This window comes from Pteropus medius, unplaced genomic scaffold (assembly GCF_902729225.1).
Source record: "Pteropus medius unplaced genomic scaffold, Ma_sr-lr_union100, whole genome shotgun sequence".
Lineage (NCBI taxonomy): Eukaryota > Metazoa > Chordata > Mammalia > Chiroptera > Pteropodidae > Pteropus > Pteropus medius.
Window position 1 is genome coordinate 110,693 of NW_024347793.1, and position 13,674 is coordinate 124,366.

At 61.6% G+C, this 13,674-nt stretch overlaps 1 protein-coding gene across 4 annotated transcripts in view; it reads right to left on the reverse strand.

Moving 5' to 3' along the window:
* Positions 1 to 2,746: 2,746 nt before the first annotated feature.
* The window catches only part of PIP5K1C (phosphatidylinositol-4-phosphate 5-kinase type 1 gamma), a 40,103-nt gene continuing 29,175 nt past the window's right edge, over positions 2,747 to 13,674 (reverse strand). The window contains exons 11-19 of one of the 4 annotated variants that reach the window (XM_039878338.1): positions 13,061 to 13,145; positions 11,433 to 11,594; positions 10,615 to 10,753; positions 10,459 to 10,491; positions 9,355 to 9,459; positions 7,315 to 7,438; positions 5,817 to 5,894; positions 3,332 to 3,415; positions 2,747 to 3,066 (exon numbers count right to left, since the gene is read on the reverse strand). In XM_039878338.1, the coding sequence (XP_039734272.1) occupies positions 3,064 to 3,066; positions 3,332 to 3,415; positions 5,817 to 5,894; positions 7,315 to 7,438; positions 9,355 to 9,459; positions 10,459 to 10,491; positions 10,615 to 10,753; positions 11,433 to 11,594; positions 13,061 to 13,145 (813 nt within the window). In that variant the 3' untranslated portion in view covers positions 2,747 to 3,063. The other 3 variants (XM_039878339.1, XM_039878342.1, XM_039878340.1) reach the window with 3 other exon arrangements.

Below are 13,674 nucleotides of genomic sequence, written 5' to 3' on the forward strand. Positions count from 1 at the left end.
GAACTGGAACCCGAAGGAGGCCATGGCTATTTAGGCATTTGGGTCCTGTTTTCACTTTCAAGTCTCATGAAAGTTTCATTTTGTTTTTGTGCAAAGCCGGGCCTCGAACTCCTAACCAGACCAGAGAGGCAAAGACAGGAAAAGAGGCAGCTGAGTTTATTACCCGATTTATTAGAGATCTCTCCAACGTAAAAAGGGAGGGGTGGGGATGGGGTCTGGAGTCTGCATAAAGTGTTATGCAGGGGACCAGCAGTGGCTGCCGCGGTTACAGGCGCCCTAAGAGGCTGCAGCTCAGGTGTCACACACCAGACCCCGCCGGGGGCTGAGCACGTGGACGGTGAGAATTAAGACACACAAGGTTTGCAGTTTTCATTGTTTCGAAATCAGTTCGGCCGTAAAAACGAGGCTGGGGTGGGGACCGAGGGGCTGCGGCAACAGTACCATGGCAAGAGACCCCACCGGGGACGGGAGTATTGCACTGAGCCAGGTGGTGGAGGAGGGGGGTGGGTGAGAGGAGGCTGGCAGAGGGACTCATGGAAGATTCTACCTTGTCAGTCTCAGGAAATGCCTTTTGTTTTTACAGTACAGCAAGTCAGACGTGACCCACGTTCTCAGCGATGGCGGCCATCAGAGATGAGCCAGGAGGGAAATGGGGCAATTTACAGATTTCCATCCTGGGGGGACAGGGTGACAGCTGGGTGGGTCCAGGGCCTTCTTGGCCGGGGGTTTGGGGAAGGCCATGAGTCCACTACACATTATAAATAAGGTCTTGCCTCCCGCCCCCGCCCCCGCCCCCGCCCCCCTGGAAAAAAATAAACAAGTGCCTCACACTGGCACGGTCCTGGGTCCACTCCAGCATTGAGGTGACCATTCTCTGAAAAGGAACGACGACTGCAACACGAATTGGGTCTCCAAAGGCGTCTTCATGACTTAACATGAAAACAGAAATGTCACATCCAGGAGGTTTGCGAATTTCTCCTACAGCATCCAACTGGCGCACTTGTTCCGTGATTCACTCTGGAGAGCCTGAGGGGCCCAGCAGGGCCTGAGGACCTGCCGGGGCCATGCAGGTGGCCCCCCTACACGCTGCTATAGCTCCAGGTGTCCAAGGGTGCCATGGACGCAGTGCCCACTGCTCCAAGGCTGCCTGCTGCTCTGCTCATCCCCACTGGGGCTCACGATGTCTCTGGTACCTGGCCTCTGGGGGCCTGGGTAGAAACCCTTACACTGGCATTTGAGTGACACAGCTGTCCCCATTTAGTCCTTGAGGTCTGAAACATACCTTCAGAGCTCCGTCTTCTCAACCTGCCTGCCCCCCTGGTGGGACAGGTCAGGGGCTGACTGGTGACTTGTGGCACTTGGCCAGGATGCCTGCAGTTGTCTGAACTCCAGGTGTGTTTACTCCCCGGGCAGGAGGAAGAGGACGCTGTCTTGCCTCTCGTTGGGGACACCCGCAGGCTTGTTCTGATGGCTCCTCTGAGGGTCCCCTTCCCTAGGCCGCGTGGAATGTCCCCAGCGACCCTGCTCAGAACCAGGGTGCTGCCATCCTGAGGGGAGGGACCCTAGGGCACAGCCTGGCTCTCCCAAGAGGAGCTGATAACAGCCAGGCCCACAGATTCCTTCCAGCAGGCCATGTGAGCAGGGACGAGGAGGGATCCAACCGCGTCCCAGGAAGGAGCAATAGCGTGTGCAGCTTGCGACGGACTCAAAAAGTGAGATCCCTGGACGGGTGGCTCTCCGGCTGTCTTGGGCTTCACCAGGGGGGCAAGGGCTGGGGGAAAACTCCTCCAGAAGGTACAGCATCCACTCTGAGCTGGCTCCCAGTTCCTCCCTCGAGGGGCTGAACTGCTGGGGTCTGCAGAGCAGGCAGGTGGCCATCACCGACATTCCAGCTCTCGGGAGGTGGGAGTGAGTCTGTGAGGGCAGGAGAGACCCTGCAAAGCTGTCGGCTCCAGCAGTCCCCTCTGGACACAGCAGGGTACCTGGCAGCTGCTCTGTGGGGCTCTGGGACCAGGAGTGGCTGCCCTGCTGAAGGTGACAAATCAAAAAAGTCTGTCATGATCTTCTTCTCCGTCCTTTAATCGGCATAGGCATTGCCATCACTTAACAACGGAAGAGGCTGCCTGCCCCAGCCAGGGGAGCATTTGCTTGACATGGCCTGTCCCTCCAGGCCGTGTGGCCTGCCCATGGCGGGCTGGGAGTCCCGTGGCTGAAGGACCAGACTCCTGCTGTCAGAGTCAGACGTTTTGGGGAAAGCCTGCTTTGAAGGGGAGGTCCCCCATTATTCGGGCCCTGTCTTCTCAACACTGAGGAGTCCTTGTGGAGGAGAGAGATGGCCACGGCCCTGAGCTCCGCTGAGAGGGGTGTCCACGTTTGGGTCATTACCTGGCCGCTCCTGCTCCCAGGTTGCCTGGGAGGCGGGGGCAGTGCGGCGGTGGCTGGGAAACAGACAGTGAGAGACGAGGGGTCAGCAAGGTGGAGAGCCACCCCCAGGCCACTGGTCAGCCTCCCGCAAGGACAGGTGTCTGGCGCATGGCCCGAAAGCCTGAGCCCAGAGCGGCTGCAGGTGTGGGGAGCCGGTGGCCCTTCCCTCTGAGCCGCTCCGTCCACGATGGAGGGAGGCGGGGCGGAGTGGCTGGGGCGCAGGTCCCAGAGCCAACGGGCCTTGTTCCCTCAGCAAGACACATGCGAGCACAGCAAAGAACCGAAAAGTGCACGGGATGGAGCTGCTTCTTTCTCCATTGTGTTTCCCGTTTTCTTTTTCTAAAAAATCACACGTGAGCTGCTGTCTGTGCAAAGAGGAAGGACCCAAAATAAAGACATGATTGGACACTCAGGAAGGTTCACAGTATCGAAGGCGCAGGTCGTTGACGGCGCTGGGGCCGTCACTCTGCCGCCCACCGGAGCACCAGCGACCGTCAGAGGGGAGGGCGTGGGCATGCGAGGTCCAGCGCGGCCGGGCGGCGTCTCCCGTGTCCCGGGCCGAGCTGGGCGGGCAGCGCCTCCAGGAAGTGGCCAGGGTGGCAGCGGGCGCTGCGCTCAGGGTGGGTGACTGCGTGGCGATTACTGCGGAAGGCAAGAGGGTGAGTGAGGGCGCAACGGGCAGGGTCTGGCCCCCTACCCCTGGGCCTCCGCGGCAGCGCCTGGCCCCAAGGCTAATGCCCCGGGCCAGGGACCCTAAGCGCCGTGAGGGCTGGACACAGGCCCGAAGACTCCTCACGGGCCATTTCGCAGGGGGAGCCGAGACCTGCCCTCCCGCCCCAGACATCATCTCCCCATCTGTCCTCGGGGCGTCTGGGGGGCCGGGCTGGCGGGCCGTGGGCGCACTTACTGTGTCGCTCTCGCCGTCGGAGGCTGGGTGGGCCTGCGTGCTATAGTGGAGCGGGGAGTACACCCAGCTCCTCTCGTCGGCGGGCTGGAGGGCGGGCGGGCGGCGCGTGCAGGAGGGCGCAGAAGAGCGGGCGCGAGGCGGCACGAGAGAGGGAGGAGGAAGGAAGACACAGAAATAAAAGAGGCGGACCCGGACGCGGATGATGGGCGGGCAGCGCGCCCCGGCTGCCCTCTCCCTGGCAGGGGTCTGCCCCCAACCTGGGGGGCCCCGAGCCGGGGGCGGGGCCGAGTGGCTGCAGCGGTGGGGAGGGCAGCAGCAAGCGGTGAGTGCGGCAGGTGGCCGGGCGCAGCAGGAGCGGAAGGAGGGAGGCGGGGGCTCGGTGTGCTCTGCCTCCTCTGCCCCCCATGGAGCTGGAGGCCCGTCTGGGCCCAGCAGCACCCCGATCTTGGATCTTGCCTGCCACGTGGGCTCCAGGGGGTGCAGGCTGGTGGTGGCGGGAAGCTGGTCTTCTCCCAGCTGTCTGGGGAGGGGTCCCCATGTGTCAGGCTGGGGGGGGATGTCGCACATCCCTGCCAGGTCTGCTGCCATCCTGAGAACTTCTCTGGGACCTGAGACCTCGTCAGGGCTCCGTGGCCACCTTCTCCTCTCTTCCTTCTCTTTCCCGGAAGCCCCGCCCCCTGGCCTTCAATGCTCGAGGCCTGAGGGCGCCTACCCCTGCTTGGCCTCTGCTGGGAGCAGCATGCCTGAGCCGGCACCTGCCTGACCATGTCCGCCTGGGTGTCCCAGGGCCCCTAAACCCATCGCAGCCACAGACAAAAGCCACGAGACCCGAACCTTCTGCTCTCAGTGTCGGCCAGGGCCACCTGCTGCTTCTGCCCCTCTCTGTGCCCGCTCAAGCCCAACCTTCCTGCAGCTCTTGCTGTGACACCTCCCTCACAGGACAGTCCCCCGAGCTCACGTGAGCCACTCAGGCTGCTGGACACTGTGGGCCACTCATTAAGGCCGTGCTGCCTGGTCCGGAGCCACGTATCCCGGGAGGCCTGTGCCCATCTGCCGACTGGCACAAAGGCGCGTGGGGCAGCAAGGTGAGACCCCGGCACAGGCCGTGCATGTCCTTTAGACTGTCACGGTGCAACAAACACCCGGCCAGCAGTGGCGGCTTGATCTGCCTCCCCCGTCCCCCTGGGAGCCACTCCTGCCCAGGGCCCAGCAAAGGGTGGCCACGGCAGGTGCTCGATGTTGGGGTAGCTGGCCTGCTGGGGCTCAGGGTGTAGAACGAGCAGGTCCCTACAGGAGCCCTGCAGTGAGCTGGGCCTCGGGGAGGAAGAGACTCAGAAACCGGCGATGACCCCACTAAAGTCAGCTGAAGGCACGTCCTCCCACAGGCCGGCCTGAGGGTCCCTCCCGCTGCTGGTCCAGCTGTCCTCTCCTCCCATCCAGCCCCCACGCTTCCGCTTCCGCTGCACCCCTGCCAAGAAGCCCTTTCCTCTTCCTCTGCACACCCCACACGTCTTTCAAAGTCTGGGTCAACCCCCTCCAGGACCCTGTGCAACCTGCTGCCCCGGAGGCCCCAGCTGCTGGATCGTGGACCACCTCGGGAAGACAGAGAGTGGCAGGAGGGGCTGGGGACATGGTCTCCACTCCTCGGGGCGGCCCGGCAGCGCCCAGCACGCAGCGACTTGCAGAGGGTCTTGTTGGGGCCGGAGGCGAGCCTCCAAGGGCCGTCCTCAAGAGCAGAAACTCTGGCCTCAGCGCCTCACCGGGCCTGCCTGCCTGTGCTGTCTGGCTTTGGGCAGGTCACTTGCTCTCTCTGGGCCCCTCTGTATGAATCATGACAATGACAGGATTGATGTGGCCGTCACTACACGACATCCACGTGGCATCCTGAGCATGCTGAGGGGACAAGTGATTACTACACATGGCTGCCTGGGGGTCTGGATGTAGACTTTGCCTAAACCATGTGCTTTCATGGGCTCCCCGCGGAGCCAAGGCCTCAGCTTCTCCATCTGTGAAACGGGTAGAGACATCGACTCCTCTCTCCTGCAGCTAACAGCACAGCTTTGCAGTCCCTCACTGACCTGTGTGGCTGTCCCCATGAGAGGGGCACATGCCCCTTGGGTAGCCGTTAGCAGCAAGGTCTAAATGAGTGAGAAGCGTCCGCCCAACTGGTCCCTGGCCTGGGAGGGCTGGGACGAGGGGCAGAAGCAGCCTGGGGCTCGGGGTCAGATGCAGACCCCGCCATGTCCAGGCCCCCTCAGCCTGGGCAGCACACCTGCGGGCCGCTGAGGCCCACCTCCCAGGGGATGAAGCAACCTCACTGCGAGACACACAGCACGGTGACCTGCACAACTGCCCTCGGCTGCTGTGATCATTTTCCCCAGGTCCCTTCTCAGAGGAAGAGGGACGGACAGGCCCTGAGGCTCCCGCCTGTCCCAGGTGGCGGGGCGGGGGCTGGGCTCCCTGGAGGCCTGCTGTGGTCACTTACAGTCCCCGAGGAGCTCAGCGTCACGGCCCGCAGTCGGCGATGCCGGGGAGAGTAAATCCAGTACCTCCCATCTGTGAACTGGGCGGGCCGGGCGGGCGGAGGAGGCAAAGAGAGGACAGGATGAGGCGACAGGAATCTAGGGTGCTCGGGCCAGGCAGGGCAGGGGGGGAGGTGCTGGGGGCGGTGAGCTGATGGCCGAGCAGGAGGAGGGTTTGGGGTGGCGGGGTCACACTGTGGCCACTGCCTTCTCTGCTGCATGTGTGGCATGGCCACCCACTCAGGACACGGCCTGGCCGCCTCATACACTGACTCAGAGGACAGAACCTAAACCAAGCCCCCAGGAACGGGGCGACGACGGCGGGTGGCCGGACGCACAGGGTTTGCCGGCTCTGGGCCTGGCGGGGACCCGCGACCCGGCAGCGCAGGCTCAGGATGGCGGGCGCTGGTGGCCGTGAAGCAGCGACGGTGGCGTTGGGGCAGGCTCGCCCGAACGGCCCTGAGGCCTGGGAGCATGGGGGCCGGCACCAGGACCAGGGTGGTGGGCAGGCCCCAGCTCACCATCCCTGCGGGGCAGAGCCATAGATGAAGGTCTGGGAACGGGGCGGCACCTGGGCTGCAGTGTCTGGCCCTCCTGTTGCAACTGGGGCCATCTGACCCCTGACCCACTGTCGGGGTCCCTGGACTGGATCTGGCAGGATCCCTGGCCACCCAGCACCCAGCTCACCCAGGCTCCCGGCTCATCCAGCCCATCTGCCTATGGGAGATGCAGGAGGGCAGGCAGCCTCTGGTGCCGGGAGGAACTGCGGGCCCCAGCACAGGGCCCCTTCCCGCTCTGATGACCCTGCTTGTCCAGCAGCAGCATGTCTCCGTGGCCAGTGAAGGTGACAGCATGTGGCTCACCTGCCTCTTGCTGCAGTCCTCTGTCCCCCGGAGAATGGAGCCCACCGGCCACACCCACCACCCAAGAGAAAAAGACCCTCTACATTTCCAGCCACCCTGGCCAGCCCAGCAATGCCCAAGGACCCGGGGGCCCAGTGGGGCTGAGCTCTTGAGGACCTGGATGTTCCTAGGGGGACAGGGTGGCACAGCGGGCCTTGGCTCGTGCTAGGTGGCAGTCACACAGTCTGCAGAGGAGGGTCCGGGCCTTCCAAGTCTCCCGGCCTTGGAATGGTTGGGCCTGGGTGGCGCTGGGCAGGGCGGTCACACACCATGTGAGCGTGTACATGTCCGAGAGCATGCATGGGAGTGTGAGTGTGCAAGAGTCTGTGCATGCTGAGGTGAGCACAGGTGCCGAGTACGTGAGCACATGTGCAAGTGCGTGCAAGCCTTTCCAGTGTGAATGTGTGACGTCCGTGTGACTGCGAGTGGCTACGTGACGTGTCCGTGTGTTTGTGAGCGCGTGTACTCGTGTGTGCAATGTGTCGACGTGAGTGTGTGTGCCACGTGAGCGTGTGTCTGGTCAGGAACCCACAACGGGAGAGAGGCCCGGGTGACTTACAAAGTAGAGGTCAGCAGCAGGCGCGTCCTCCTCGTCCGAGGCCTGGCTGGCGGGCTCCGAGGCCTGGCTGGTGGTTTCCACTTCTCCAACGGCAGCCGAAGCACAGGCCGGGGAAGCCTCCGCCCTGGGGACAGGCGACACAGGAGTCCTGGGGTGGGGCTCTGGGCAGCAGCAGCCTTCCCCGCACCCGCCTGCCCCCTCCTCCCTCATCAGCAAATCACCACGGAGACGAAAGTCTCAGGAAGCCAAAGAAAAGCAACCCCCCAATACTGCTGGGGCCCAGGTAATGATGGCCAATTGGGCGGCTCCCCGCGACCCCTCAGGTACACGCACCATCCTGGCCTCTCCACTCACTCACTGTGCAGCCACGGAGCCCACATTCCTTCCCTGAGCCTCAGTTTCCTCATCTGTAAAGTGGGGACACAGCACTGTTCCTCTGTGCCGGGCCCACTCGAGAACCTTGTGACGCCCCTCGGGGGGAGGGGGTGCCGCTGTCCCATGCCACAGACGATGAGACTGAGGCTCAGAGGGATGGTGAGGCTCATGCCCAGGCCTCGGCTGGTGGCTCTGTGACCGCCACGGATTTTCATTTCATGAATAAAATGACAAGCTCTAGGGTGACAGAGCACCTCTAACTGTGGCCAGGTTGTTCCCCCGTCATGTCTGAGGTTTGGTTGCTTCTCTGGGCAAAGTCTGAGACACGTGTCACGCTGCAAAACTCCAGTTATTGGCAAAAAAGTGGGCAGCGGCAGAGATCGGTGAGTGTGAGCATGTGCACACACGTGTGTGTGTAAAACAGACTCTTCATGGCCAAGTGCAGCCTGGTAATGTGTGCCACGAACGCTAAGTAAGGCCTTTGGAAACAGAACGAAAATTCTGAATCGTAGAATTAACCAGATGAGAAACAAGCAAGGACGTAAACTGAATGGAGCAATCAGTACCTCGGACAGAGCGGGCTCATGGGGGACTCCCCATCCCCACAGGGACCTCCCCATCCCCACGGAGAATACACATTTCTCTCTCACCCCCACAGACGTGAAAAACGACTGTGGCTCTTCACCAGAAAGACTTTATCTGCTAAAAAAATTAGCACAGATTTTTTCAGGCCACTTTCTTTAATCCAAAAACCTAATAAAATTAGAAGTACTAAAAAGGTAAAAAAAAAAAAAATCCTGTTTCAGAAGTGGAGAGACACTGCTAAATGAATCTCAGTCCGGGGCCCCCACAGCACTGTCGTTATTGGGCCAGGTCACTCTCTGTGGGCCATCCGGGCACTGCGGGGGGCTGAGCAGCATCCCTGGCCCCACCCACTTGATGCCAGGAGCCCCACAGTGTGACAGGCATACATGTCCCCAACCGCCCAGTGTCCCCTGGTGGCAGGACTAGTCGCAGGTGGTTGAAAATCACTGCCTTGGCTCAAAGGGGACATTAAAAGGAAAGTCACTGACTACCTACAGGAGCCAGCATTAAAAGAAACTGCTTCATGTCAAAACTGTTGAGACACAGCAAAAGCAGTACTCAGAGGAAAATGCATAGTCTCAGGCATTTCATCATTAAAGAAAGAACAACAAAAAAAACCTTAACCGCTCAACCTACACTGAGGAAAATAAACAAGTGAGAAAACCAACCATAAGTTAGAAGGATGAAATTCTTGACAAGTTTAAGTGCACGAAATGAAAAGACCGCACAGCAGGAGGAAGGAGACCGGGCCCGAAGGTGGCTCCCGGGAGGAGCTGGCCGGTCCCCGTCTCACAAGCCGGGGGAAGGCTGACGGCGAGGGCGGGAGGGGAAAAGGAGCCACAGCCCACAGGCGAGGGACAATCTTAAGACTAGCGAATTACTTGCAGCTCTGTGAATCTGAGGTTCCCGATACCCCAACGACCGAAGCCCCATTCTCGGCCCCTGCTCCATAGAATGCAGACTACAGTTCCCAGCGTGCCTCGCTGCTGGCTGTCACGTGACTACACTTGGCTAACGGGATTGGAGCAGAAGTGAGCACAGGAACCACACAACTAGTAAGCGTACTAGGTGGCCACTCACCCCTCGTCCTCCTCCTTGGGGACCACTATCTCCACGCTACACGCCGGCTCCACCTGCACCGTGATCTGCTGCAGGTCCTCTTCTGCGTGCGCTTCCTCCTGGGGCCTAGAGGCAACGGCAATCCCCCGCTCAGCCCTCCGGAGCGCCCGCTGAGCTTGCCCAGGCAGCCGACTGCAGTCCGGGTGGGGCGGAGTATGGGCAGCGCCCGGCCAGCTCGCCCCTGGTCCCTCTGGGGGACGTGAGGGAAAGCGACTGGTCTTTTCCTGGGGCCATCCTGTTGACTCTGGCACCAGCAGGGGCATAATGAGTGAGTGGGGACCTGGATTAGGGATGGGTGGGATTCAGAGAGCCCCCAGAAGCCAAGGCCCCTGATGTAGGTGGGTCAGAACCTTCCGACAGCCAGGCAGAAAGGCTGCTGCTGTCCGTGGGCGGCTGGACAAAGGGAGAAGTACTTCCCACCGAATGTGCTTTGTACCACGACTTTGTTTTCAACTGACAGGAATTATCTCCCAAAAAACTAATTGCAGAAGGCAACCCCCAGTCATTGCAGTGCGGTGACAAGATCAAACAACTGAGAACAACCGAAGTGTCCACCAAGGGCAAGGTTCCACATGCTCACAGGGGTGACCTACATCTGGAAAGTGACAAAGCAAGGGGAGGGGGGGACAGAGCCACTGCTCGTGTCAAAACAAAAAGGAAAAATAGGCCCAAGTGTATGTTTGCTCGTACAGTCAGACAATTATCTCCAGAAATAGACAAAAAGCCCCACCCAGGGTATGCTGCCAGGGAGGGGACCCAGCTAGGGCAGGGGCCGGCGATTCACTATGTTTCCTTTTGTATTTTTTAGGATAAAAAAGAAAAAACAAGGATCAATAGGCACGGGGGAGAGGGGTGTTGTCTGGGTCCCCAGGCAGAAGAGAAACACAAGCTGACTCCACGTTCTGTGTAGTTCTAGAGCCTGAGGATCAACAGATCTGTACCAAGGAGAGCGGAGGGAGGGGCTCCAGGCGGAAATGTGGAGGGGGGCTGTGCAGGGGAGGAGCTGGGGAGACGATGGGGACGGGAGAGGCGACAGGAGGGGAGCGGGCTGGAGTCTCATCTCACCTGCTTTCCGGTCCAGAGGACTGTGTGCGCCGCCTGCAGGTAAGCAAAACAGGTGGCACAGGTGGGCCAGACCTCCCACCCAGGCCCCGCCCCAGCCCCGCCTCTGGGGATGCAGCCCCACCCCTGAGTCTCAGAGACACGCCCCCTTCCGCTCACCTGTACCGTGGCTGCTCCGAGGTCTCAGAGGGGGACCGCTCTGGGATGGAAAGGGACGTGGAGGACAGGGTTGTGGCGATGGAGGCGGTGGTGGCCTCCTCAAAGGAAGGCGGTGTGCAGGGCAGGAGGTCAGGCCGGCCTGCGGGGACAAGGTGGTGGGCACCTTTGGGAGCCAGGCCCCAGGGCTGCCCTGCGGCTCCCACCGCCACCCACACTCTGTTCTTCCCCCACAAGGGGCTCCAGCAGCTTCCCAAGGTTCTCAGAACCCCAAACCACCTCCCAGCGGTCCTGCCGGCTCCCCTCCTACTCCTCCTCCTCCCCTACTTTGCTGCAGCCACACAGACCTCACTGTCCCTCCTACAGGCCAGGCCCCGTGCGGCCCCAGGGCCTTGGCACAGGCAACTCCTGCCTCCCTCGGGGCCATTCCCCACCCTCCCTGCCTGGAATCCTGGACCCTCGTTGCCACAAGGGCCTGACCCCACCCAGCGCCTCATCCCTCTAGGTCAGTGTGTGACGCTGGTGATATGAAGGGAGACTGTCACCTCCCTGGTGGCACCTTCTATGATCAGCTCTCCCCGATGCCCAGTCCCAGCTGCTCCCCACTCCCCACTCCCCAGACAGCTGCAGATCTTGGATTGGAGGAGGCGGGTGACTGTTACCCAGGCCGCACCCTCTGGGCTTGGCCCAGCTTCAGGGGGCCAGTCCTCAAGGCGCAGGCATGGCTGCTGCTGCTCCCCGCTCCGCCCAGTGCCCCAGGGACGGCAGCCTCCCTCCCTCTCCCGTCACAGTGCAGTGCGCCCACTCCTGCGGCCGGTCACCTTCGTCCTCCAGCGTCGGGTAGCTGCGCGCCCCCCGCAGGTCGTACTGCGTGTCCTCCCGCTCGCTGGGGATCTGGCTGGCCGAGAAGGCGGCCGTGGGCCCCAGGGGCTTGACGGCCAGCAAGGCACCGCGGCCCTTCTTGGACGGTGACGACTTCAAGGCTGCACAGGGTGGGTGGTTGGCGTACTGGGGACGGCAACACCGAGGCAGGGCCCCGCCGAGCCCATCCCTCCTCTGCACTGGGGCCGGGGGGTGCTCCGCCTCCAGCCTGTCCCTGGAGCCCCCGGCAAGAACCCCTCTTCCCAGAGAAAGCCCCGCCGTGCTGCCTACCTGGCTCTGGCACCCCCTCCCTGGACCTCCAGAAACAGCAGCCCAGTCAGCAGCTGCCAACCTTTACTGAGCATTTTGGGGTCTCATCCCCTTTGTCACAGCCTACCCCAGCTGTGGCCCAATGTTCAGACAGGAAATGGGAGGCACTGGGCAGTGCGGGACTCAGTGCAATGGGCTGACCCCAAGCCAGGTTGCGTGGCCTCTTGGCCCCCATGTCCTTGTCTGCAATAGGGTCGAGCAAGGCAGGTAAACCCTTAGCGCCCTCTGCACCGGGCCTGGCCCATTGGCACCCGCCACCTTCCTATTCTCACTCCTCCTCGTGACCTCTGCCCTCACAGCTCCCGGCACACGGCAGGCGCTCGGTTTTCCCTGTGCACAGCCACCCAGTCCCCGAAGGCCAGCAAACTCCTCTGGACCAGTGGGAATGACACCTCAAGAAGGTTCCGGGGGGTGGCGTGCTGGTGCAGTTAACCGACTCTGGGGACGAAGCCGGGTTCGTGGTGCCAGTGTTCCCACCAGTCGCTCTCAGGCTACTGACCAGGTGTCACAAAACACGGAGCTGCCTTGTTCTGTAGGCCCCAGGCGGCCGGGGCTCCCAGCCCACAGGGCTGGCCCGGCTGGGCAAGGGGCCCCGCGTGTAAGGCGCCCCGTGTGTCCCCAGGTGGGGGGATGAGGTGCACATAGACAGTTACTGAGCAACTACTGTGTGCCAGACCCCTAGCTGGACACTGGGGACACAGTGACCAAAGCCAACAAGCACCTTGATTTTGGGGGGGCAGATGACAGACAGCTACGTGAGGACAAAACCCCTTCCAGCGGCATATGGGACCCCAGCCTGTGACGGTCACCAGGTCTGGGACTCCTGAGACCCAGCACAGATGTGAGACCCTCTGGGACCACCCACCGCTGTTCATCCTGTAGTCTCCCTGACAATGTCTGGTGAGACCCATGACTAGCCACCTTGGCGATGGCACAAGGCTGAGGGCCAAGGCCACCTCTCACGTGTGTAGACACGTGCAGCCCTCACAGCTCTGCACAGCCGGCAAAACAGGCCTGTGACCACCAGTGACTCGAGGACACACAGGCAGGACGAGGTGTAGCCAGGGCTCAAATTCGGACAGCGGGCACCAGGCCCGGCACTGTCCCTTGAGGGGCGGCTGCCTGACTACCCTGCTGTGAGGGCCAGGTCTCTGACAGACGCCCAAGGCTGACCAAGTGGCGGGACAAGGTGCCTGGGCCCCGCCTTCCTCTCCCCGAGCCCCGGGTCCCTGCTGCCCAAAGGGCCAGGGCGACTCACAGGAGTTCTTCCGAAAGACCGTGTTGCTCATGAACTTGAAGAAGCGCTCGGCATAGAAGCTGGGCCGGTGGACAGAGACCGTGTCCTGGGAAGAGAGGCAGAGGCCCGAGGGCCAGCAGGGGCGTGAGGCAGGATGGCCAGGACAGATCTCTGTGGGGGGGCCATGGCACGGGGCTTCCTGGAGGGGACCCAGGGATCAGGGGACGGTGGCAGGGAGAGGGGCAGGAGGGAGGTTTTCACGTCATAAACCCATCTGTATTTTGAATTTTTTGACCCATGTGTCTCTTGCTCGGGCCCGCTTCCGTGTCTGGAAGTATGCTTTCCCTTCTAATACAACTTTCCTTTTTCTACTGTGAAAAAAGTTTTAATTAATTAATTAACATCAAAAGAACTAGTGGAATTCTCTAAAGTAGGGTCTGCGGAGCCCGATGCCCGTTTTGTAAGTAAGGTTTTATTGGCACACGCCACGCCCGCCCCAAGGACAGAGCCGATCGGCTGTGCCCAGTAGACGCTGTGCTCCCTGGTGCTAGGCAGACCCAGCGGCGCCAGGGCTCCCACCCCAGTGACCCCTGTGACCTCGGGCAGTGTGACACCCTCCTGGTGGCTGTCTCCTC